Source organism: Chelonoidis abingdonii, chromosome 26, assembly GCF_003597395.2.
Source record: "Chelonoidis abingdonii isolate Lonesome George chromosome 26, CheloAbing_2.0, whole genome shotgun sequence".
In the NCBI taxonomy this organism is placed as follows: domain Eukaryota; kingdom Metazoa; phylum Chordata; order Testudines; family Testudinidae; genus Chelonoidis; species Chelonoidis abingdonii.
In genome coordinates this window covers 8,290,260-8,317,551 of record NC_133794.1, presented here as the reverse complement: position 1 = coordinate 8,317,551, position 27,292 = coordinate 8,290,260, and the positions used below count along the sequence as shown (strand labels likewise).

Below are 27,292 nucleotides of genomic sequence, written 5' to 3'. Positions count from 1 at the left end.
GCGGGTCCAGTACAATGCTGGCATGTGCTGTTTGGTATGGTATTGAGGCAGGTACATGTGTGGCTACTGTTGGGGGTGGCGGAGCGGATCAACCAAGGAATTAAATTGCTGAATTAGTTTCAAAGAAAGTCTTTGGACAGCTAATGGAACTGGAGACCTTGTGCTCTGGAGGGAGAATTTTCTTAATGCTCATGGGAAGACCAGATGGCAACCCCTACTCATCAGTGTGATGGGCCTCTCTGTGGCAGTTTATTTCAGTTGCTCAGACTTCCTCCCCAGCCCCTGCACAAGTCTCATCCTAATGGTCCCGCTACAGTAGCTGACGAGTCTTTCTTGTAGGTATTTTTAAGGCACACACCACCTTGGTTTCTCAATGCAGAAGAAGGGTTCGGTAAGTAACAAGTCACACTGGAGATGCAGTAATTTCTGGCTGAGAAATATCAGAACAAAATCAGAAGGGGAAGCTGTACATTCACCAACCACGTATGCTGCCACATGAACCAAGGGTCTAAGATGCAGACCACTGCAGGCAGGGAGCAGCTCTGTCCTGCTTGTCATTTAAAAGCAAGGGAAGAATGCAAAATGGCTCCAAACACAATGCAAGACTCCTCATGTGAGGGATCTAAATCACAGATGGGATGGGGGCCTGAGGGAACAGAGACACACAGACAGTGAGAACAGAAAGTCTGTTAAAAAAAAAAACACAACCACCTGTGAGCCAGAGAAGAGATGAACGCTCACCTTACAGAGCAGGCTCAAGGTTCGAGTAGAAAGTTCCAGTGTAAATTCAGCTGTGTGCATTTGCATTTTTTTTTCCTTTTTTTGCAGTGATTTCTTTACAAACAAACAAAGAGGTTGAGAGGTAATTATAGATTGTTTCTCTTCTCTTATAAAAATTAAGAATATTAAAAAAAGTTAAAATCCAGACCCTCCCAATCAAATAAAAAATAATCAAATGCACTCCAGTTAAAAGTTATGGCTTCAGAGTCACATAGCACAGATAATACCCTAACCATCATACAACCCAGCCTTCTAATGTTGTCTTTAATGCTGCATTCAGTTCAGACACAGGACTCAGCCCTGGGCTATTTCTAACACTCACTAGGCAACATTCAAATCAATTCTACTTCACCCTGATTGGTTATTCAATTAAAATAAGATTCATGCAGTTACCCCCTCCCTACCCAACCCAAAGAGTTATACACAGCTGCTTCCAGAATAGGAGATATTTATATATGTATATTTAAAAGATGGACACGTATTTCCAATCCTAGTCACCAATGGTCAGATCCTGCAGTGTGCCGAGTGTTCCTTGAGAGGTGCTGTGCACAACTGTTTTCGTGGGCACAGAGATCTTCACAGGTCAGACCTTATGCTTGGCTCCAAGTTCTAGAGTGCTCCTGCCAAAACCCTTTGAGAGATCCATGGGTTATGCTCCTAAGAGGCTGATATCCTGCATGTCCCTGTGGCCTGGTCCCCTCCACCCAGGGGTAGCGCCAGCTCCAATCTCTCAGACACGCTCTTGTCTCCTTTGCACCCCTCCCGCGGATGACTCCTCTGGCAAGGCAATCCTTCCATGCTACCACACATTACAAACCAGGGTTCTCAAAACAAAAGCTTAAAATTTCAGGGACAAAAATCAGTACCCTGCTTTAAAAAGGAGAGGGATGGCAGTGAGGCAACTTGACAGAAAGTTCCTGCAGCTGGTGTACAACTGGCAGGATAGAGCCCTGCTCTAGGAGAAAGAAGATCTGGCTGTAAGTAGCCTGTTCAAGCTAGATAATGCTCACTACTGGACAGGCAAGGCACCAGCACTTTAGACTTGCACATGCACAGAAAAACACAAACAGGAATGTGCGAACCTACAAGCAGATACTCCGCACATCTAAGGGGGACTAAGCAGGCACAGGGCACACATGGCTTTGCACATGCACACACTTGCACGCACACACACACCACACACACAGCCAGTCTGGCTTTTTGAATTTTTCAAGCTCAAAAGAAGGAGAAATGGTTTCATGAAGCCAATGCCTCTTCTGTGTGTCTGTGCCAGACCCTGGAAAGCCTGCAGGTATGGCAATACCACCGTCCCTGTCCCTCCCCACTCCCAGGCCCTGAATGCTTCCCAATGAACATGCCATATTCACTGGACTACACAGGGATTTCCATCAAAGAAACAAAAGTGATGGTCATGGCGAGATCCATCCACACAAATCCCTCTCAAGTCTCCACGCTGTCAGGAGGTGGTTATAAAAGGGTTCTGTTTGTTTCATACCCAAACCAGGAAAAGAACATTTCTTTTAATAGGCTCTGTCCTCCCTAGCTAGCAGCCCATAGGTCACACGGTCTGGTCAGTAGCAGTAGGTTGGGTAGAAACACGAGGTAGGCCTCAATCTCGTCAACTATCATGGCAGCTTTTGGGCAGCTTCCTCATGCTGCAACTTGTGGGCTAGATCTTCACATCTTCCTGGATGCTGAGCTGCGAGAGTGTTTTCTTAATGCGAAGGGCCGTTAGCCGAGCTGCACCATTGGCATACCAGCACTCGCGCATCATCTTGCCCATCACTCGTAAAGCCTGGCCAGGAAACAGAGAGAAACGTCAGCCCTTTCCCTCTCAGGGTACGTCTACACTGCACGATTATTTCGAATTAGCTTAAACCGATATTACAAAACAGATCTAATAAAATCGGTTTAGCGCATCCACAGTGGGATCCCGAAATCGATTGTTTGCGTCCATGGTCCAAAGCTACCATCGATTTCAGGAGCGGTGCACTGTGGGTAGCTGTTCCTCAGCTTCCATAGTTCTCCACTTCCCGTGTTGAGAGCACAGGCCTGATGGGCAGAACACTGCCCGGGTGGTGCTGGGTACAGCCTCACCCTCCCTTTGTGAAGGCAGCAGACAACCCTTTGGCGCCTTTTTCGCGGAGTGCATTGAGCAAACGCCATAGCACAGCAATCTTTCCCTTTTTTTTTTTTCACGTGGTGGTGGGGGAAATAAACTGAGGAGCTGTTCCTGAACCATGCCAGACACTGTGTTTGAACCTACAGACAATGGGAGCTCAGCCAAGAATGCAAATAATTTTCAGAGACTGCTGTGGACTGTGGGATAGCTGGAGTCCTCAGACCCCCTCCTCCTTCATGAGCGTCCATTTGAGTCTCTGGCTTCCGCGTTACGCTTGTCACACAGCGCTGTGTATCCTGGAGTTTTTTTATTCAAACGCTTGGCATTTCGTGTTCTGTAACGGAGCTGGATACAACAGATTTGTCTCCCCATACAGCGATCAGACCTAGTATCTCCCGTACGGTCTATGCTGGAGTCTTTTCGATTTCAAACTGCATCGCCAGCCGTGCTGATCAGAGCTCCACGCTGGCAAGCAGGAAATGTAATTCAAAGGTTGGCAGGGCTTTTCCTGTTTACCTGCCCGCTGCATCCGAGTTCAGATTGCTGTCCAGAGCGGTCAGTGCTGCACTCGGGATCGCCCGGAGGCCAATAACGTCGATTTCCGTCCACATGACCCTAATCCGAGTATCAATAGCGAATTTAGCGCTACTCCTCTCGTTTGGGAGGAGTTCCGAAATCGATTTAAGGAGCCGTTTAACTTGATATTAACGACGACGTCATGTGAACGGATACAGCGTTAAATCGGTGTATCGGCCATTAAACCGATTTAAAGTCGCAGTGTAGACCTGGCCTCAGAGAGTTCAGTCTCTTCTGCTAACACAGAGAATCAACACTTTAAAGTGAATCCAGTGCTTGTGGAAGGGGCTGGCACAACTGTGCCAAGACTGAAGCCCTTTGCTTATCCCCAGAATAGGCACAGCATGGGCAGCAGAATGCAAGCTCCCCTTCACCGGGAGGGATGTCCCTTCTACAGAGTCTCTTCATGGGCCATCTGATTCTTAGCCATTCCAGCAACATGGGAATGCATTACTGCTAGTTGTTGTAAGGACATGGACCATTAGCAACTGCAGTGAGACTCAACTGTTTCACCCCATCTGCGTAATGGTGACAGCGAGGTTGTTCTGAGCATTACTTAACATTTGTATAGTGCTCTCAAAAAGCCAAGCATTAAGAGGAAGAGCAGTTACATTAAGAGCCCAAGAACAATTACAGGGTGACAAAATTCACTCACTATTATTAACCACTCATCCAATTTCCATCATATGCAACATGGATGGAACACAATGGACTCGAAACAGACCTGCTATCCAAGTGCTGGGAACACACCTCTGGCCTTCTCCACCGAGTAGAGTGCAGGAGTGACCACCTACTCTCTAGCCTCAGATGGGATCCTCAAGTCTCCACATTCACTTTCCCACCAGACTTCCCTACACTGATTCTGTCCATGGACCCCAAACCCACCCTGGAGGGACCAGTCACTCCTGGCTGGAGTAGGGAAATCCAGCCTCCATGCTTACTGAATTTGGAACTCAGTCCAGGCCTGAATCTAAACTTCACCTATTCAGTGGATAATGCATTTCCTTTAGACTCAAAGGAAGATGACAGATTCTACCTCATAACTCTGCCACCAGTTAGGGATGTTGGGGCGCAGCTTCTGATCACACACAACCTTCCGCATCTCCTCAATGGAGGGGTCAGAGGGCACAAGGTCATAGTATGGGAGTTGATATTCTTCATGGATACCTAAGCATGGGAAGGAAAAATGTCATTCATAGAGAACGGAAATCACTACCACTTTCCCCAGAGCCACAATACCCCTGGCCTGGATGACATGACTTACAAAAGGGAAGAGTCAGCAATTCAGGGAAGCAGAATGCAAGTAATCAAACTGGGATTAGGTTAGGCCACTGGGGTTAGCCGCCTCCCCTCTCCTGGGAAAAGGGCCAAGATACGTGTACTGACCACAAGTGCTCAGGACTTAGTGGATACGAAAGACGGCACTTACAACAACAGGATGCCCATCCCTGCCCCCATCCACTACTATATGCTAGGACACTGGTTCAGTGTCACTGATTCATAGGGAAGCAACCTACGTACTGAATCAGCAACACCACTTCCTGCTCTAAGGTTTGGCTAAAGAAATAGGTGTGCCACCAAGAGTACAGCTACTCATCACCTCTCACATGCCTGGTCTATGAGCAGGGGCGCTGCCAGGGTTTCTGGCGCCCTAGGCAGAATTCAGGGGGCAGCATTTTGTGCGCTCCCCAGGGGGCACACGGGAGCTTCCAGTTAGGCTCCCATCGCGCTGCCGAAAAGGGACCCTCTGCCGAAATGCCGCAGGCGACAGCGGCAGTCATAGAGCTGCTCAATTGCCTGCCGGTTTTCTGCGGCACGTCAGCAGAAGGTCCTTCAGCGGCGTGACAGGAGCGGAACTGGAAGCTCCCGTGGGGAGCGCACAAAATGCCACCCCTCTAATCCTGGCACCCTAGGCGACTGCCTAGGGTCTCCTAATGGAAGCGCCGGCCCTGTCTATGAGCAGTCTTGAGTCTTCCCCACACTACCACCATCTTGGTGGCCATACTCTTGGGGGACATTGCAATAGTCCCAGGATACAGGGGTAAATGCAATCTCCACGACTGCCTGGAGGACAAGTTATTCTCTAACTTCGAGCCTCAGTTAAGTCAAAGACAAGGGTAGTGAGGTGGTTTTTTTGGGGGGTTTTTTGGGCAGGGGGAGATAGCAGTGGGGAGAAAAAGCTGAAAGCATATTACCTCCTGAACCGCACCTACGAGCAATCTCCCAATAGACCAGGCCAAGGGCATAGATATCAGCACATTTAAATGAATCAAAATGCTTCATGTTAATGGTTTCATCCAAGACCTCAGGTGCCATGTATCTGCAGCAAAGAAAAAACAAACAATGTAATTTCCTTGTCAGAGGGACTCTCTAGAAGACTATCAGTGATGAATTCTCCATGTTTATTGTATATAACATCTGTTACCGGACACAGTGCTTGGATGCTGCACAGAAGTTAGACAATGAAAATAAAACTAAGGCCACTGATGCAGACAGAAGCAGGCACTGTGTTAAGAGAGCAAATAGAACAATAATCCACAACACAAACCCCAAAAGAAAGAGTGGTGAAACAGGGAGACAGGAATGGTCAGAGGTGCACTGAGGCAGGGATAGCAGTGACCCCTAAGGCTGGGATGGAGGTGAGGGAGGATGGAAGGGCATAAGCAGACGGAAGAGGCAGTAGGCTATGACTGCTCAAGTACCTCAAACCTAGATTATTTATTTATAAATAAAAAACCACTAAATATATTCTCCTTCGATATTCTGGAAACCCTGCCAATGCCTAAGACAGAAACTCTACCAATCCCCAGTGAGGCTCACACCTTTTCTATACCAGTGGTTCTCAACCTATTTATCACTGTGGGCTGCAGCTTGAGAATCACAGTCCCTTATATCCAGCACCCCCTGCTCAGAGACCCTTCCACAGAGCAGAGCTAGGCAGCGGGGACCAGAGTCTCCACTCCACAGCCTAAAACCTGGGGATGCTGCAGCACCCCCACAAACCCCTAGTTCCCAGTGCCTCCCCTCCCTGCAAACCTGCCCAGCGACCCATTCTCCCACACCCTGCGCCCCTGCAGCACTCACCAGCCCCCTGCTGCCAGGAGCACTCCAGCAGGCTGCCAGATGCTGTCTCCCTTTCAGCTAGCCCTATCCCTTTTCAGACCACAGCAGTAAAAATTCATTTTTTAAGCACACCACATGTGGCTTGAGAACTGCTGTTCTATACCCTCATTCTGATAGCACTGAACCTTGACTAGGAATACAGCTGAGCCCTCTCCCTACCGTTTGGTTCCAACCCTTTGATTTGGTGCAATATCAATGGTATCGGTAACAGAATCATGCCGGACAGCCAGACCCAGGTCAGCAATGGCACACATGCCGTTCTTCTTCACAAGGATGTTCTTGGATTTCAAGTCCCTGTGTGCAATCCCTGGTTTTCCTGATGGAGTAAAATAAGTCTCAATAGCAGATTTTCCTCTCTCACCTTAGGGTAGGTCTACACTGCCCACCGGATTGGTGGGTAGTGATCGATCCCTGAACATGCTCCCCGTCGACTCCGGAACTCCACCAGGGCGAGAGGCAGAAGTGGAGTCGACAGAGGAGCGGCAGCCATCAATCCCGTGCCGTGAGGACGCAAAGTCAGTCAATCTAAGATACGCAACTTTAGCTATGAGAATAGCGTAGCTGAAGTTGACGTATCTTAGATTGATTTCCACCCCACCCCACCCCTGACAGTGTAGACCAGGCCTTAATGTATCTGATCAGTGCAGTTGAGCAGAACACAGAAAATGGAGGGACTGAGGCTGTCAAATCCAGAGTGAATTTGAATCTTAACATCTCTATGCACAGTAGGATCTGCAGCCCTATTCTTCTTCCAGTCTCTTATATAAATTAAGCTCTGTAGCAGTGAAAGGTGCTAAAACACACTAAAGAGCTTCCATTTACCCTCCAAGTACTATTTAAACTGCAGCAGATCCACTGCACCAGGTCTCTCATCCACACAGACAGAATCTCTGCTCTGAAGAGTTTACAATCTGTTTTGCTCTGCCATTGCCTATGCAAACCTCTTCTGTGCTCCCCATCCCAACCAGTGCAGTTAAATGCGTGGGCGCGCGCGTGAGACGTGGACACCTGTCTAACACGAGCTGGACCAAGACTAACTCGTTTCAATGACTTTTGGTCAAGACCAAACTGGCCTAGATTCAGTCCCCAGATCCTTAAGGGACTTTTCCCCTTTCATTTTATGATTAACTTCCATCTCTCTCTCAGTGTAAGGCACCCTGTGCATCACACAAGCCCCATATTTCTGTCTTCACCTTTCCTGCTTTAGTCTCTCCAAAGACTGTCTAGTTCATGTTTAGGATACTTTGCTGGCACCCTCTTACCCTGGGTCCCCACAATCTCCATATGTAGGTGTGCCAAGCCACTGGCAGCAGACAAGGCCAGTTTAATCATTCCCTCAATGGTCACTGTGTATCTGTTGAGATAATCAAATAGAGAGCCATGCTCATGGTAATCAGAGACAAGCCACAGCTGAGTCCAAGTCCCGTTATCTGCAGCAAGAGAAAAGGGGAGAGAGCAGCATAACATCAGCACTTACGATGCATTTTGACCAAACATAGGAAGAGCTGCCAGATTAGGTCGACAGCAAGTCTGAGCAGACCCAGGAAGAACTGCAAGGCAAAGTGTAATGATTACTTCTGGCACCTTAGTGCTATATATATTTAGTACATTTCCCAAGCAGCTTTTCACATTACCTGTCACTGCTTCAATAGCTTCTACTATGAATGACGCAATGTTTCTGCTAGTGACAGCAGCAATTTTACAGATACTTCTCAGCAAGAAGGTGAGTTCTGTGGATTAAGCCCATACTCAGGGACAAAGGAAGTGCTGCTAAGCATTTCAGTGCACAGGTCAGACTGTTCTCTAACCCTGTTTTAACTACATTAAATTATTAGAATTATTTTGATCTAGCAAATACTTCTATTAACTGGAAAAAAGTGAAGAGCAGAACTGACCATGTTAAGAATGTTTTAATAAATAATTTAGCTTACATTAAAACGTGAAGTCTCCTGAATACTCTCATGCATTCAACTATTATGCAAGCTTCCTTTGTAACAAATTATGTCACACTGACAGCTTTAATAGTTTTTAACGATAGCCAGCTATTTTTATAATTTGGGGAAATGATCGTAACACTTTACAAATATATTGAGGGCTTTCTTTAACTATTTCATTAAAAAAGGTAAATCCTATACTAGAACATGGAACTCTGAGGAACCTATGGCCATTAGTGCTTTGGCTCTGAAGGCTGAGACAGCATTTTTACCTTTGTTATCGGCAGCAATAAACCCCAAGATGTTCTCATGTCGCAACATGACAGTCTGGTATATTTCTGCTTCCCTAAACCAGGAGCGCTCTTCCCGTGAAGAGAAGATTTTCACAGCCACATCACCTCCACGCCACCTGCCACGCCACACCTCCCCAAAGCGGCCTTTTCCAATGATCTCCTGCAGGACAATCGTTCGAGCCACAGTTCGCTGGACAAAGAGTGGCAAACCTGTGGGCAAAAGATTGAAAGAAGAATTCAGATGAGGGACACTCAAGAGATGCTGCAAGGTTTAGGGTTGTCTGGGTTTGATTTGATCGTATTTAGCAGTCCAAATAAAAACCCAAGATTCACCTCTGTGGTACCTAAGAACCATAATTCATTCTGCCAGGGAAGGAAGCGTTTTGGCCTACAAGTACAAGTTTTCACAACTAGAAAATTTCATGTCCCTCCCTCACTGATTTGGGAATAGTGATTGGAAAAGATCATTCTCATCCTTGGCCTTTCTTCCAACATATGAATCAGACAGTTATTGTTCTCTCCCCATTGCCAATCATTCACTGTCACTGTAAGTCACTGATCACTTCGAAACACTTCTGTGAGCTCAGTTTTTATTCAGATCAACAAAATTCTGTTGACAAAGATTCTGGAGAACAATCCTGCCCCATGTTCTGTAACCAGTTATTCCGACTGGAGCCGAAGTACTATTCTATACAGGTTCTTCTGCTGTGCTCATTGGTACACTATCCGAGCAACCAGATGCATGTTGAATCACCTTTGTCAAAAGGAAATAAAATATAATTTCTAAACAAAGTTACCCTAAACCTGCTACAACAGGACCAACACGTAAGGTCTTTCATCAGCAGTGGCAAATCAGCAAAATCAGATGGCTATCTTTCTCTCTACAAGAAAACCAACAAGTCAATACACACTTATACAGACCTAAAAAGTCTCAGTGGATTTACACCACAAGAGTCCTGCAATTTCTTAGCTGTTCCAAATCACTTTGGGCCAAGACCTGGCATACCACCTTGTGCTGTGATCCCATCAGATCTTGTAAGCTGAGCAGAGTTCTCTAAGGAACATAGGGAGCCTATATGTAAGATGTGGAGAGAGAGCACTAAAATAAGCAACACCACAGCATTTGTTAAGGGGCTATTACACTGCTGTAGGTGCAGTCTTTCAGGCAAGACACAAAAAGTTAGAGTCCTGACTAGCTCTGGTCATTAAAGATCCCATAAGCACACTTTGCACATGAGAGAGGACATTAATGCTTATGTCCTGGCCAAATGCCTACCTGGGTAAGTTACATTGCAGGGGTAATCTGTGGAGGCAGAATGCTGATGGAATATACAATTCATTTCTTGTCCCAACCTGTCGTACAGTGTTGTGTGGTTTAACAGCACACAATTCCACCCCAGAGAGGATTCACGTAAGTGCCCAGGAAGTGAACCTTGTGGGTAGTTCATTTACACATTTCTTGGGGATTCTTTGGGTTGAAGGGTGCTATATAAACGTAAAATCTATATACTAGTTTCCTAACTCTGATGCAATTTCTATAAAGAGACTCTGCCATTTCTCCACCCACTTTGATGAAGATAGTATCATTTGAAAGCTGGTAACCTGTAGATGTGCAGTGAAGTTTGTTAAAATTCAAAATTGGTTACAGAACCAAACACCACTCACATGAACCAGATGTACTGTATCCTGAGTCAAGGTAAGGTATCACCAGTTCACAACAGAAAGCAGGGACAGCTAAATCTGATGTTGCATTAACAGGTAGATGGAAGTGTTTCCTGGGTAGAATCTAGCTTTTATATACTGAAATCCACACAGATGACTTTAGATAAATGCCAAATGACTCAATTATGATAGAGTGCCGTATCTCTTAGGCATTCTACAATTCCCATCGCCAAAGTATCCACGTGCTGATACTGGGCCACTGGCTTCACTGTCTAATGTACACTTGGATTAAGAACACACACCAGTGACCCATTACAACTCAAGACCGTACATAAGGAAGGATAGCCAATGGTCTAATATTAGAACATATATACCCTGGTGATGAGCACTTCAAAATACCGGATTCCATTACAATTACATGTCATTTATTATTTCCAAAAAACAAAAGCAGCTTAGTACCTGAGCCAGAGCCAGAAGTGGAGAAATCATAAACTAGATCCTGCAGAGTCTTATCCTTGGACAGACACATTTCACAAGAGGGATCTTCCATGTCCAACCGCTGACGATTGTGATAAACTCGTTGGTGGTGATGAAAGACGAAAACCACTACAATCATGACGACAAACAAAAGGAAGACAGGCCCTGCAATCACTGCTACTAACTCCACAGGGCCCCAGCTAGACTGAGATTCATTCTCTTTCACGTGACCTTTAGTGGGAGGAGAGAAAAACAACATTTTAAGCACAACCTGATTCTGATATACACACACACACTCGAAACTCTGTAGGCAAGAGTCCCTAACTCCTTTTCTTAGAGCTCAAACTACTTTAACTCTGTCTCAGGACTTTGTAAAGGATACTCCAAGCAGCACCATTAATCCACTAGCTATTGCAAAGCAGAAGTAAACAGGTTGGGTAGGAACAACAGATGAGGAAGGTCATCACTTTTACTGAAACTGCAAAAAGCAGTTGATGACCCCACTTGAGCACCCAGTTTAGGGTTTATTTTAGTGTATTTTAGGTCATGAAGTGAGACTATACTGGAACAAAAAACTGTAACCAAACAATTTCAGAAGACCAGTCTGCAGTGCATCTTCCATCTAAGCACAAAATACACCTCACTTATATGAGGAATGGCAGCTTTGTGTATGGAGGGCCCTGTGCACCTCAACTTCCCTTTTATTCTCGCCCAGGAGGCTCCGTCTTGGATTAACCTAGCTTTCTGCTTCCTCCCAACACAGTCACTACTGCCTAATCAGCCAGATGATCACTTAAGTTCACTACAGAGCACTCCTTCCCACCTTCCCCTCAAAATACATTGGTCATTGCCTTCACTCAGCACTACAGCTAAAGCATTAAGTTGGCTACCATCAAAGCCAACTTTCTTAATAAAAATTATAGTGAAGGAGGAAGGAATTATTCCCCGCACGTAACAGCTAATGAGTCTTTAAAAACCAACAACTGGTGAAGGGTTTGAGCTAAACAGAAAAAACAGAATTCCCCTCCTATCTTGATGGATGATGGTACCATTCTGCAGTTCATGAGAACCCAGAGAAACTGCCCAGAATGGGGGAGATGAGCAGCATCTGCCTTCTCTGACACAAGAACTCTGACTGAATGGGTTGCTGAGCATTACAGGAGGTCAGATTAGACAATGCAGTGGTCCCTTCTGGCCTTGAACTCTGACACATCAGATATCTTCCAGCACTCATTCCAGGGCAGGTCTATTTCTATTGCACTCACTCAGTTCAAGCATCTCCCTCATTTTACTCTGAAGTGTAAAACCACACTCATGACTGAAAGAGGTGTTTCAGCCCCACAGGAGGCAATTCTATTGCTTAAAGCGCAGACTGCAACACCACTCAATGCCACAAGGGGGATCTTAGACTAGTCCCAGGGTCTGTGCCTCAACCTCAGGCCGTCCTGGGCTTAGAGCGCTATGCAGAGACAGGACATCCAGGACTGGGTGGCAGCAAGCAGAAAGAACTTAACTTTTTCAAAGGACCTTGAGGGGGGAGGGGAAGAGGGGGAACGCACTGCTGATCAGGTCAGAGACATATGCTGTCTTGTTCACATCAAAAACATTTGAAGGTGGGTGAACCAAAGGAGAGATCAGAGAAAATCCAATTTAGAGGCTTCTTCTCACCCTACAAACTGAATGGTGCAATGTGATAATATTTGCTTATCATCAGAGGATCTTAAACTGCTTCACCACCCTCTGGGAGGGAGACCACCACTATTCTCTTTTTGCAGATGTGAAGGAATTGCCTATGTTTACAAAAGCAAGCTAGTGGCAGAACTGGGAACAGGATTCAGGAGTCCTGGCTCCCTGCTCTATTAGACAGTACCCCATCTTCAAGAAGGCGATGACAGAGGATTTCTTTACTCACCACTGGGTACCCTTAGGTCAATTTCGTTGCAATAATCAGAGTAGCAGCAATGTGTGTTACGCAGATCTTCTGAACTCAGGCAGTAGAAGGGTTTTCCAGCAGGAATCAGCTCTGCTTTAGGGATGCAGGTCCGGATGTGGTGCTCAACTCCATCCAGATTGGAGATGGAGACCATGCAAGCCCCATCTGTTTTGCACGTTGAGTTTGCTTGATTGCAGTTGGAGCATGAACAGATCAAAGCTGCAGAAATCAGGACACAGAAACCTCCTTGAAACTGACCAGAGCTTTGAGCAGGGAAACTCATCTACTGTTGGGGTCAGACACTAATCATTCTAAGGTTTTGCTGAGACAGAACTGGCTCTAAAAGGGACCAATAACATTTGCTGAATGTTTCAAGGAGCTAGGGAACAGAGGGTTGTTTTAGGTTTTTTGGAAGGCAGTGGGGATTATAGATTCCCCATCCCCCTCTATTTCCATAACACAAAGAGCCACCCATGATAATCTGATCAACTTTCAGGCCATGCAACAGAGATCAGGGGTGGCCAACCCGAGCCTGAGAAGGAGCCAGAATTTACCATTGTACATTGCCAAAGAGCCACAGTAATAAGTCAGCAGCCCCATGTCAGCTCCCCCACTCCTCAGTCCCAGCGCCACCCACCCACTGGCAGCCCCACAGATCAGCACCCCCCACCCCTCCTGATCAGCTGTTTCATGGCATATAGGAGGCTCTGGGGCAGCGGGGGTAGAATGAGGGCACAGCAGGCTCAGGGGAGGGGGCAGGGCCCGTGGCAGAGCCAAGGGTTGAGCAGTGAGCACCCCCTGGCACACTGGAAAGTTGGCGCCTCTAGCTCCAGTCCCGGAGTCGGTGCCTATACAAGGAGCCACAGGTTGGTCACCCCTGCAATAGATAACATGCATTCAGCTACAGAAGACAGTTGCCACTGAACAATGCTGGAGTCTGCCAATGTGAATTAGGCCAGACCAGCCCCCACCCCCAATGAGGCACTTAAAAAGGTAAAAAATTATAAATGGTGCATAAAATATGAAAGATGAGGGTCTTAGGGGGCAACTATCCTGCCAATTCTATTTCTTGATAAATATATTCATAATGGCTGGGCCTCTGTCTTAGTTGCTAAGAAGGGGGGCGGGGGGGGAAGAGACTGAAAAATTTTGGGTCTGTTTTTCTGGTAGCATCTAATTATTAAGCCATTCCCCATTCATGAGTCAAGGTTCAGAAATAGTTTTTCTAATTGAATTTATTATTCATTAAAGACAGTGCTGGAGTCTCAAGACCTGTCAATCCTTAGAACAGGTTCTGCACCAAGGCATACTTCTCCACCAATCTGTTCCAAACCTGACCCGGGGGTGGAGGAGAGCCACATTAGGGTTGAGAAGGAGTTCAGTGCCCTTAGTTCTTGAGCCTTCACTGAGATTACAAACTAGCATCCCAACTGAAACATGGACATCCATCCACTACCGATCAGACTGAGACTCACCATCTTATTTCACAGAACAGAACTGTTCAGTGACTTAACATGTGGTTTTCCTAACTAAGATTGGGTTCAGATCGGTGATAAGAGGCAAAAAGCTCTGCATCCCATTAATGTTCTCCTGAGCCAGTCAATTCTTCACTAGCTGCTTTCTGATTTGACAGACTATCTTGGGTTAAATACATTTCTGGCTTCTTGCGATCGATAAAGATCCCCTTCACTCTTTACCCAAACAAACTCCAAAGACAGATTTTCACATCTCAGCCTCCCAGCTGTCATCATTTCTCTCTCAAGCTGCCTGAAAATCTGCAGCCAAATCCCTAGCCAATGCATGCTACGAAACAAAGATTTTAACCACGTTAGGAAGAAAGGTGGAACTGTTTAATATCATGTACTACTTTCTTCGGCATTCATCAGATCCCATCTTCCTGGAGGGATGCAGAAAGATGTATAGACCCGCTCCAGAGATGGTTTTTAAGGCAGAAAGTTTAAAGTAACATTTAAAGCATATAAATGAGAGCAACAGTTAACTGTCCTCCACTCAAACAGACTTGGAGGAATTTGCTGTTGATTTCATCCCCCACTTTACAGATATTGTGGATGAGAAAGAAAAAAGTCACCACACTGGACTACACTTTGCACACTCCAATGTCAGTCACCTTCCTGAGGTGTGACTGGAACTCATTGCCTTCGGTTATACAATCTCAGGGGACGAACAGATTTAACAAGCCAAGTAGGTCAAGATTGATGTCTTCTATCCAAATACTGACCTACGAAAATCCAGGGTGCTGCAAGAAGGATCTCCTCCTTCTGAATCAGCACTGAACCCAAAGCGCCAATGTAGTGGACAAGAATGCAAAACAGGTCCTGATCACTTGTGGTCATGATAATCATGACACATTAAGACAGCATCCTGGCTAAATCCTAATTTGGATAATTACATTAGAAGTCCCTCTATTTTCCCTGAAGTGTCAAGAGGACACTTAACTTTCTCTTTCAAACTGTTGTGTGAGCTATTAAACAGCTGTCATATTCCACCTCAGAGGCAGCTGTAGCAATTTAGATAAATTAAACTGGATACAGATTTTGTGTGAACCGAGAACTATACAATGTAAAATAGGACAAGAGATTGAAGACCAGTTAAATACTAAAAACAGATGAGAAAAGTGACTTTTCTTCCCAAGAGCACTTCATAAGTGGCAAACATAACTTAGGGCTTGGCTACACTGGCGCTTTACAGTGCTGCAACTTTCTCGCTCAGGGGTGTAAAAAAGACACCCTCCTGAGCGCTGCAATATACAGCGCTGAAAGCGCCAGGGTAAACAGTGCCACAGCGCAGCTCCCAGCACTGCAAGCTAAACCCCATGAGGATGTGGAGTGCGTGCAGCACTGGGAGCTTGCTCCCAGCACTGGTGCTGCGACCACACACACTTCAAAGCGCTCCCGCAGCAGCGCTTTGAAGTTCCGAGTGTAGCCATACCCTTAGCATATCTGTTCTGGGTCTAGCACAGATAGACACCCACAGGCCTCATTTCTATTTTGGGGCTGGGAAAGAGAAACTGAAGACTTAGATTGGACTATTCTGAGATGGGCAAGAGGCACCGTTTCTATAAGATGCTGCTGAAAGGGGACCTGCTTTTATTATTAAAAAAGGCAAAACAATCGCTAAGGTTTGGCTTGACAAAACAACTTGAGTTCCCGATCTTCATCTTCCACCGCTCATTAGAATGCTGTCTCACTCCAAGTGAATCACTTCTGAGGACCACACTCATGCAGACCAAGGTTTGTTATCACTGGGTTGCTACAAAAACAACATTGTAGAGAAGAGAAAGCAGAAGGGGCACATTCCATCCTTCAGGTATCATTAAAAGGACAATTAAATATAATCTTTGGGAAATGCTTCCTTCACTATGTTACCAATACATCATGGATTACCAGTGAACAGAGAATTTAAACACATTTTTTGCCAGTCATGCTGTCTCTCTATTACATTTAACTCAGCTTGGACATGAAACTAAAACCATTAGGTTTACTCTATTTCTAGTTAGTTTTGTTCCCTGGCTCTACAAGGCTGCGATGTTTGTGTTTCCAACTGCAGAGGGAATTTTTTAAATAGGTCCTCTCCATTCTGTCTGGAAATTAGCGATCCTGTGACATTTCACATTTTAGAAGTAAAAAGGTGTGACCTAATGACACTGGCCAAGATTTGTCCACGTGTTGTTGTGTGCTGATCGTCCAGCTTGGCTGCAAGCCTCCTCACCAGAGATTGCTGTGCATCTTAGTGGCATGTGACATGAAGGGATTCTTGTGTTTACATCTGGGAACCTTTAGCATAAAAGCAGTATGAGAGTAAGGGAAGTTATTTCTCAGTGAACAAATGTATACACTTCTATTGCACCTTTCATTAGAGGACCTCAAACTTTGCAAACATTCCACTTCACGATTCCTATGCAGCACGTGACCTTTAACTCCATTCTACAGAAAAGTAAATGGAAGCAAACTGCCCCAGACCACACAGCAAATCAGTGCCAGAACTGGGAATAGAATCTGAAGTCCAATTCCTACCCCCTGTTCCTAACATTATACTACTTTCTCTTCCTAAACGTCTGAATGTGTCCCTTCTTCTCTTTTATGAAGAAGTCCAGTACTTGCATATATAGATGCATGCAGCTATCCTTAGAGCAAAATGGCCAGCTAGAACGTCGTTCTTCTGCAAGTGCCCCATATTGGCCAACTGTAGGAGCTGCAGCAATAATGGCTCCGATGCTGTTTTCCAGAGCCTCTCTGCACTGATGCCTGGAGGGAAATAGGGGAATTAAGAGATGCCAGCACAAACAGAATTACAAGGCAACTCGTGCAGTTCTAGCATTTCAAGTTCTGATTAACCAGAAGGGATAGTTCTTCTTACATCAATAAAACCAGGAGCAAAATCCAGTATTTCTAAAAGAAAAACTACAATTCTTTCACCTAGGATAGTGTTCAAAACACAACAGGTATTTGAAAGCTGATCACAAGCTCCTTTCAAAGCAAGATTCTGAGAGCAGCTGGGGATGTTTGGGCAAGTCAAAAGGAGAAATGACTGAATAAAAGAAATTTTCACACTAATAGCTATCTTTTTCTGAAGAAAAGGCTCTTTTTGAACAAAATATATAATCTACTTAAGTAGAAGAATTGACCGGGCTAAACAAAATTGGACAAAAGAAAACAAAACAGTTCACACAATTGGTATCTTCAGTTCCACTAAAGTGCCTAGGGATGAGTTTGCATGAAAGGTGCTATAGACCTTGGCAGTGGATTCTGTTATATCTGTTCAGTACACTGTCTTTTTGACATTCTGCTCAAAGACAAACCCAACCCTAAAGAAGCTGTTTAAACTAGTGTAACATTAAGCTGCAGAACCTCAGAATGAAAGCTTTGTTCTCACTCTAATAGATAGATCAGATCTGTATTTATGCTGAAGTGAACTGTCACTGTGATTTAATCCAAAACTGAATGCTGGTGGTCATGACATCAATTGGAGGAGTGGGAGAGCTCCTCCAGTTCCATTTCTAATTTTTTTTTTTTTAAATTGCACACAGGCAGTCAATCAACACTGCAATAGGAGGATCTAGAAGAAAGTTAAGGAATCCTCCCTTTTTATTGCTTGGTTTATGAAAGGAATTTTAATCAAGAGCTATACCAGCACTGCTGGAACTGATGGACTCTGAGCAACAGCTCATGTTCTCAGGAGGACTGAAAGATCTAGGCAGAAATACCACCACTTTTGAGATAGAAAGATGGCAGATGATACCAGGCTGGGAAAGGCTGCAAGCACTTCAGACAGGATTAGAATTCAAAATGATCTTGACAAAACAGGATGAAATTCAACAAGGTCAAATGCAAAATACTACACTTAGAAAGGAATAATCAGTTGCACAAACACAAAATGGGAAATGACTGCCTAGGAAGGAATACCGCAGAAAAGAATCTGAGGGTTAAAGAGATCAGAAACTAAATGTGAGTCAACAATGTAATACTGTTGCAAAAAAAGCAAACATCATTCTGGGATGTATCAGCAGGAAGTTGTAAGCAAGACAAGAATTCTTCCACTCTACTCAGCACTGATAAGGCCTCAACTGGAGTACTGTGTCCAGTTCTGGGCACCACACTTCAGGAAAGATGTGGACAAACTGGAGAAAGTCCAAAGGAGAGCAAGAACAATGATTAAAGGTCTAGAAAACATGACCTACCAAGGAAAAAGTGAAAAAATTGGGCTTGTTTAGTCTAGAGAAGAGGAAGGGGGGACACAACAACAGTCTTCAAGTGCTGAAAAGGTTGTTATAAAAAGGAGGGTGGTAAGTTGTTCTTATCCACTGAAGACAGGACAAGTAGTAATGGGCTTAAATTGCAGCAAGGCAGATTTAGGTCAGACATTAGGAAAAACTTGACTGTAAGGGTAGTTTAGCACTGGAATAAAGTACCTAGGGAGGTTGTAAATTTCAATCACTGAAGGTTTTCAAGAACAGGACAAACAACTGGCAGGGATGGTCTACATAATGCTTAGTCCTACTGCAGTGAAGGAACTGAACTAGATGACCTGCTAAGGTCCCTCTGAGTCCTACATTTCTGTGATTTTATGGGCAGCAGTAGTGTCATCTCTGGTATTGGCAGGATTACTCGACTCTTATTAGTGGGCTAGTGTAGACAAGGCTCTCGCAGCCTTTTAATAAGGATGTCATTTAACCCTTCTCCGAGCAATCTATGTAACACAAAAGCTAACACACTAGCAACCACTGGAACCATATCTACTCTAGAATGCCTACTAAAAGAATTAAGCCTCAAGTATCTGTATGAGGTATGCAGGCCCACCCACACCAGCACACACACACACAGAGGCTAAAGTTGACCTGCAAAGAAAACAACAATTTGCTCCCTCTGTTGCTTCTTTATATTTTATGATTAAGAGGCATGTATGCATGCACGCACGCATGCATGCACGCACGCACATCGGAAAAGAAATAAGTGCCTTTCAGGCCTTCACTATACACTACAATGAAACAAAAAATGGGACACAAAAATCAGTGTGTCACCTGTAAATGACTTGCCCAAGGTCAGACCGTGAGTCCACTACAGGACTAAGAACAGAATCCATTGTTCCTATCTGCCAGTCCCATGCATAAATTGTGTCATGCACGGGGCAGAATGACAGTGGCTGCAAAGCTAGTGGCTGTTCAAGGACACAATGTAGGTTTCATTCTCAAAACATAAGGCAAGGGATACTCAAGATTTATCTAATAGATTGCTAAAATCCAGTGTTCAAATCAATAAGAGACAATTATGCCAGATAAAATTTTGGTCACTGTCATCAAGTTGGCCAGACCTTGTTAAAGTTAAACAACAACTAGGCAGAAGACTTTTTGTTGTTTTAAATTTAAGAGTACAGAAAATCAGTTTAAAAAAAATCAAGCTCATATCTATGCTAGTTCCTGATACATCCCACTACTTTCATCATGACCTCTGCAACTCTCTGTGCCCACAGCAGCCGGCATTACCAAGTCCAAGTTCTAGAGTCTGGTAGGTACAGAATGCTGCTGCTCACACTCTCTCTCATACTAAGGGCTTGGCTACACTTGGAAATGTGCAGTGCTGGGAGTTACAGCTGTGGTTGTACAGCTGTGTAGGAACAGTGATGCAGTGTGGCCACACTGACAGCTACCGGCACTGCAGTGTGGCCACCTTTGCAGCATTTGCAGCGCTGTTGGGAGTGGTGCATTGTGGGCAGCTATCCCAGCATTCAAGTGGCTGCAATGTGCTTTTCAAAAGAGGGGGGTGGGGTGGAGTGTGACAGGGAGCGTGGGGGAGACAGAGAGAGTGGATTTTTGGAGCAGACACTGACAGCTCCCTGCCTTGCAAATTCTGGCCATTTCCCCCACCCCTCTCTCAATCAATCACTCTTAAATGCAAAAAGGCTACAGACCAGATAAGCAGCTTCTCCGACGGACTCCCTTCCCAGCCGCCGTGCTGTTTCTCTCCTCAAGCAAACACTAGCAGCTGTTCTCAGCTCCCTGCCTTGCAAGTTCTAAGGACTGGAAGATACACAACAGCTACCTTCAATCATTTTAAAAGTTTTGACCCTTCCCCCCCCCTCTCTTATTCACTAAATGCAAATTATACACTCCTAAATAGCCTTCAGACCATCGAAGCAGCTGCTTAACACGGACTCCCCTCTCCCCTCAAACAAACAGCTGTGAACATTCCAAAGCACTTCCCCTGCCTCGGCTCGCTCGCTCGCTGGAGCAAAGAGCAGCTGTGTTTGTTTTTTAGAGCTCGTCGTTCAGCCATTCTTCCGGTTTGTTGTGGATAGGAATTCTGGGATACCTCTTAATACCCTGGAGGCCAATAACAGTGCTGTTGGTGTCCACACCTGATGAGCAGCACTGCATCACCAGCGCTGGAATCGCTAAACCCCAATCAGACCAGGTGTACAGCCAGTGCTGCAGCCAGGGAGTTGCAGCGCTGGCTGGGCTTTGTAAGTGTGTACACAGAGTGACTTGCAGTGCTGTAACCCCTTCACCAGCGCTGCAACTCTCCAGTGTAGCCAAGCCCTAAGAAACAGTAGCACACCACTGTCGATTCTCAAAGCCACCTCACTTGTTCCAAATTAGAACTCAACTCTGAAACAAATAACCCATGTACCCATTCCAGCCTCCTTCACAGGCCTTGTTTCTTTACTCTTCCAGCAAGTGCATCCCTCTGTTCTACCACACAATCATGACAGGACTGGTGCAAGAGCCTTCTCTTCCGTTGATGCCACCATTTGAAACAGACTTCCTACATCTTGGTGCCTCATCAACTTTCCATCTACTTCCAAATCTCATCTGCAAATGTCTCTTGTGCCTTGCAATTGTTTCTTAAATCTGCTTTCCAACTGCTATTAATATTTTACATTTTACTTTGTTACCACTAATTAACGCTTAAATCATTTTCTAGATCATATTAAAATTTTGTAGAAACTAGAAATTACACTAGAATCAATGAAGTTAGAAATAAAAAGGGACAACAGAAAAATTGGGTGCGTATGACTCCAGAAGCTGGCTACAGTATTCTGACAAAGGCTGAATTGGATATTAAAGCAATGCTACTGAATGGAAAAGATACAGGGGGAAAATGCAGTTGGCATGCACTTTCTATTACAGTGAGCTGTTGTCACTGTGCAGTACCAACCTCTATTACAAAGTGACAGCCTCTGAGTGGACTGACTTATTTCAATTCACTTCTTTAAAATGCATTGTTACTTGAATACACTGAACGTTAATTAAAATAAGGCCTGATGTCTCTGTGACTGCTGTTCTTCAAGTCAGAAAACGAATGCTGGATCTGTGTTCTCACACCCCCACTCTAGCCTTAACTAATTTTAAATTTTTAAAATTTGTTATGGAGAACAATAAGTTTAATGAAGCCCAAATCCATGCTTCAGTATTAAGAAAGCTTCTTCTAAAAGTCAATTCTATAGCAAAGCAAAGATGTTCATCAGTCACTGACAGTTCTTAGGGCCCAAACTCTGACAGTTATTGATGTGATATACTAAAAATATTGTTTATCACTGTAAGCAGGCCCAGAGGCTTAGGCAACAAGCATGTATCTAAATAGAAACGTTATTGCTGAAACAAATAGGACCTAAGAGCCATCCCACCACTGCACATCTACCCACACTCCATGACCTGACTTACAATATTTACTGTTAGTGGGGGTTTCAATCACAGAAATTCCCTCATCACAGCTTACTCCACTGGAATGCACAAACAAAAGAGAACTTAATTCACTTGTTCCACTTGGATAATTACTCCGTGGACACATGGAGAGAAACCATTCCCACTAGCTGACACCCTGTGAACTTTGTTTGCTATTTCAGAACTGACGTTTCACTTTACCCCTTTCGCAACAGTGGTTTCCGGTGCATCCACTGCTGGCAACAGATTGTGTAGCCAGAGGAAAAAAAAAAGTGAGTCGTCTGGCCAAGTGGTTTAAAAGAGTTCATGAATGCCTGTTGGACAGTTTTTAATTCCCAGTTAAAAAAAAAATCTATCTTGAAGAGTTCTAAAATGAATTATGTACCATTCAGAGCTAGTCTGATTTAATTGGGTAAATGTATATTTTAAGCAGATGTTAGTCACAGGATCTACCTGTGCAAGACTGTTGACTGCAGAACATTTTAGTGCTTTATTCAAAAGAAGCAAACAAAAAATCCCACATAACATTATACTAGAGATAACCAGGAAGGGAGGAGGAGGGTGTTTTTGTAAGTCTTATTTACTAATGCATATAGCACTTTACATCTTCAAAATGCTGTGTGAACTAGGATCTTTTTACAATGCACAATGAAACCAGAAGCTGTTAGATTCTCAAGTAAAACAAATATAGGGTGCAATAAGAAAGCTTCTGAGACCTTGTTTGTTAAGGCACATCAGGTTTACATAATGGCTTCTTAAGCAGCCAACTGCCTTAGATTCTGTGTGGAATAAGAAATGGCAGGGAGTGTAGAAAGACTGTCTCCTATAATCTTTTTGTGCTGTTCTACAGAATTAGTTGCTTGTTCACATAACTATCCTTCCACAAACACCAGGACCTACTCACACCTTCTTCCCTGTCCACAAGACCATACTGCACTAACACCTTTCACGCATAGCGTGAATGAAAACACAAAAAGATAGCCAGCTATACAAAGTACAATATCAAAACTACAGATAATCAGGTTAATTTCCACAAAACACAGGAAGTCAATTATCCATTTCCTGTTTATTTTTATATGCACAAACTTTATGGAAGATGCAAGATGAAGACCTTTGATGGATTTCAAAGAGGGTGGCTGATGCAAATTTCTACAGCTATAGGTCATTCTGAGTTTTAAAAAAAATCATATACCTATCCTCTACTCAAGTGCATCTGTATTAACAGCAATTTAATCAGAAATGTCAAATACATTATCTGCTGCTTCACAGGTTAGCAACACATCTGAGCCAGTAAAGACCCAAAAAGTTTTACAATCTCATATAGGCAAAATGAGCTGTGGGTCTTAATTCTCATTGGACACCTATTCAAATTACTGTACACAAGCAGCTATCCCTATTAACATTCTTGTGGGCAATTTTCCAGAGGCCAAGAACTGAATAGGCCATGAAGAAGCAGCTATCCTCTGCCCCGAGCTTAGAGGCAGCCAGGGCTGAGGCAGATTGCCAGGAAAGCTAGTACTATACTAACTCCGTCAATAAATAGAAGGAAGGCATCAGTCTTCAGCCTAAACAAGCTGATGACTTTCACTAGCACAGGTTTCAGTTTGTTTATTTTTTAAATCAAAGCAGCAGCACTTGGCCTTAAGTAAAAGGATCCCCACGGGTTAAAAGAAATAACACCTGATAAAATCGCACAGAAACAACAACTGAGAATATATTTCCTCCAGCCCCATAGTGGACATCTACAAATGTTGCAGTACTGAAAGTGGTTTGGAAGCTTCTGGCCTCCTCTACAAAGGTATCATTCCTCCCACAATTACTGGGAGCTGGTTCCCAGGAGTGTGAGGCTTTGGAAAGGAGCCATTTTAAAATATAATTCAAGGGAAATAATATTAAAACCTCTGATTTTAATTCCTAAAAAAGTAAAGATGCTGTGCATCTAAATTTGCATAATAATCAGATTACCCCACACATTCTGCACAGACTCTAGAGTAACAGTGGTACTTCCAGATACCAGCACCCCCCTCTCTATTCAAGTGTCAATCCTGGTGGGTCGTCAAGCAGACCCAGGTATAAATACATGAAAAGACACTTGGTAAGGCAACTCGCATCTTTTCATGTATTTATACCTGCTCCTGTATTTTCCACTCCATGCATCTGATGAAGTGAGTTGTAGCCCATGAAAGCTTATGCCCAAATAAATTTGTCAGTCTCTAAGGTGCCACAAGGACACCTCGTTTTTCCTCATACAGACTAACACGGCTACCACTCTGAAACCAAACAGACCCTATAAACCAAGGCAATACAAGCCCTGGAAATTCCATAGATCAAAGACAAGAGAATTTTGAGACACCACTAGCCACCATTATGAGGTAGAAGGAGTCTCCTACCCACAAATATCTGTCAACTGAGGACAAGAGAACTCATCCCCTGCACAGTTCCCCAAATTCCCCTATTCTCTAAAGGGAGTGATCCCTATGGTGAAGCATTTTTCCACACCCTTAGTGAAGATAGCCTTCCAAATCTCCCATGGTAGAGTCCTACAAGTCTTCATTTCCCTTCTATGCTTCCAAAGACACAAAAGGAGCATTCCAAACCTCCCCACCACAAAAAGGAGAACCTACACCTTCATGGAAAGTCCCCCAAGACACACACAAACCCTGTGACAAATTCAATTCCCCTATCACCTACCTAGGCCATGTAGCTCCTCAAATTCCCCCTTGCAAAGTACCCTCAGTCCCCACAGCCCATCAGTCTCCTGCCAGCCTCCCATAGAGTGGGTTCCAGACTCTACTCCGAGCCCTGTACCTCCTTAACCTCCATGAGAATTAGCCTCCCTCCACTAAATACGGTATCAGCCCAGCCTCTCTGTCCCATCCCCATGTCTCACTTATGAAAGTTAAGCCAAGGTCCCCAATCCCTTCCTCCCACAGACATGCCCCCCCAAGGCAACAGACCCTAGACAGTCCCATAAAATCCTCCCTCCCCTCCCCCAGGCAACACAAACCCCAGGTGCTCCCCCCAATGCTCCCCAGCCCTCCAGGTAACACAGACCCCAAGCACCCCCAACCCAATCCCCCTGCCCCAACCCAGGCAACACAAACCCCAGGCGCTCCCCCCAATGCGACACAGACCCCAGGCACCCCCTCCAAGGCAACACAGACCCCAGGCGCTCCCCCAGTCCTCCCTGCCCCCCCAAGGCAACAGATCCCAGGCTCTCCCATGCAATCCTCTCTGCCACCCCCCACCCCCACAAGGCAACACAGACCCCAATCCACCCTGCCCCCCCCAGACACCACAGACCCCAATCAAGGTACCTCACTTTATTTTCATTTCCTTCCCATTACTTATAATATAGGGAGAAATTGCCAATTTCCCCATCCATAATACTTCAAATCTTTACGTACGGTGCCTGCATGTATCATATGTGATTTTATCAGGCATGCACATTGATTACAGCTCGGGACATAATGTAGTATGACCTGCAAAAATAGTCCAACATGATACACCTCAGCCCCTGCCGAAGAAAACCACAGGCAACACAAGACCCCAAATCCACCCTGCCCAGACACCACAGACCCCAAGCACCCCCCACCCATCCACCCTGCCCCCCCAGAACACCACAGACCCCAGAGCTCCCCCCAATGCTCCCCACCCCAGACACACCACACCCCAAGCACCCCCCACCCAATGCTCCACCCCTCAGACAACAACCCAAAACACCTTCCAACCCAATGCACCCCGCCCCCCCAGACAACCACGACCCAGCGCTCCCCCACCACCCAATGCACCCCCGCCCTCCCAGACCACCACAGACCCCAGGCGCTCCCCCCACCCAAATGCACCCCGCCCCCCCAGACACCCACAAGACCCCAGGCCGCTCCCCCACCCCATGCTCCCCACGCTCTCAGAAGCAACAGACCCCAGGCGCTCCCCCCAATCTCCCCACCGCCCCCAAGCCACACAGACCCCAGTGGACCTCCCCCCAACTGCACCCCGCCCCCCCAACCCCACAGACCCCAGGCGCGTCCCCCCAAATGCACCCGCTCCCCCAAAACCACAGACCCCAAGCGCTCCCCACCCCATGCTCGCTCCAACCCTCCCTCAGACAACAGACCCAGGGCTCCCCCCGCCCATCCCCCCCCCAGCACAATGACAGGCTCCGCCCCCACCGAATCCCATCGCCCCAACCCCGCGCCACCACAACCTCATTCCCGCCCCCAAGCCACCCAAGCAATGACCCCCAGTAACACCGACAGACCACCAAGGCGCTCCCCCCACCCAATGCACCCCGCCCGCCCCCAGACACCAACAGACGCAGGCGCTCCCCCCCACCAATGCAACCTCCTCGCCCTCGCAGACACCACAGACACCACCAGGCGCTCCCATCCCCAAGACCCAATGCACCACCGCTCCCCCAGACAGCCACAGACTCCCAGCGCTCCCCCCACCCAATGCCGAACGCCCTCCCCAGCACCCCGCCCAGGCCTCACACCCAGAGCAGCTCCCCCCCACCCAAATTCAAACCCCGCCCCCCAGACCCCAGGCGCTCCCCCCCACCCAATGCACCCCCGCCCCCCAGACCCCAGGCGCTCCCCCCAATGCACCCCGCCCCCCAGACACCACAGACCCCAGGCGCTCCCCCCACCCAATGCACCCCGCCCCCCCAGACCACGACCCCAAGGACGCTCCCCCCACCAATCACCCGCCCCCCAGACCCAGGCGCTCCCCCCACCCAATGGACCCGCCCCCCCAGAACCCCAGGCGCTCCCCCCAATGCACCCCGCCCCCCAGACACACAGACCCCAGGCGCTCCCTCCCACCCCATGCTCCCCATCCCCCCAGGCACCCCCAATCCCCTGGAGACCTCCCCCACTTCACAGCCCCCCAGCCCAAGCCCCCCCTCAAATACAATGAGCGCCCACACCCACCGCAGCCACTGCCCCCCGGGAAGATCACGTCAATGGCTGCACCCCCACAGGCCCCCCGGCCCGGCCCCCCGCACTCACCCCGGGCTCCCCGGGCCCGCCCAGCAGCAGCAGCAGCAGCAGGAGCAAGCGCGAGCGCAGCCGCCGCAGCGGCGAGCGCGGAAAGGGGCCGGCAGCGCGAGCCGACTGCCATAGCAACCGCCGCAGCCTCGCTCCCGTCCGGGCCGGCCAGCAGCGAGGCACCCGAGCCGCGAGCGACGCGAGCGACAGCACCGCCCGGCCGCCG

General features: G+C 46.4%; 1 protein-coding gene across 1 annotated transcript; it reads right to left on the bottom strand.

The window, feature by feature from the left end:
• Positions 1 to 842: 842 nt before the first annotated feature.
• On the bottom strand, positions 843 to 27,292 carry ACVR1B (activin A receptor type 1B). The gene is made up of 9 exons (XM_032785640.2): positions 27,088 to 27,292; positions 12,880 to 13,119; positions 10,950 to 11,198; positions 8,808 to 9,038; positions 7,864 to 8,031; positions 6,761 to 6,917; positions 5,674 to 5,798; positions 4,515 to 4,645; positions 843 to 2,575 (listed from the first exon to the last, which is right to left on the bottom strand). Exons 1-9 carry the CDS (start codon positions 27,197 to 27,199, stop codon positions 2,450 to 2,452), a joined length of 1,539 nt encoding a protein of 512 aa, XP_032641531.2. The 5' UTR covers positions 27,200 to 27,292; the 3' UTR covers positions 843 to 2,449.

Coding starts and splice junctions, on each gene's coding strand:
- ACVR1B (XM_032785640.2), bottom strand. CDS start 27,199: ATGGCAGTCGGCTCGCGCTGCCGGCCCCTTTCCGCGCTCGCCGCTGCG. Junction 11,199..12,879: donor TGACCTAAGGGTACCCAGTG/GTGAGTAAAGAA, acceptor CTCCCACTAAAG/GTCACGTGAAAGAGAATGAA. Junction 5,799..6,760: donor CAAAGGGTTGGAACCAAACG/GTAGGGAGAGGG, acceptor TCTTTGCTGCAG/ATACATGGCACCTGAGGTCT.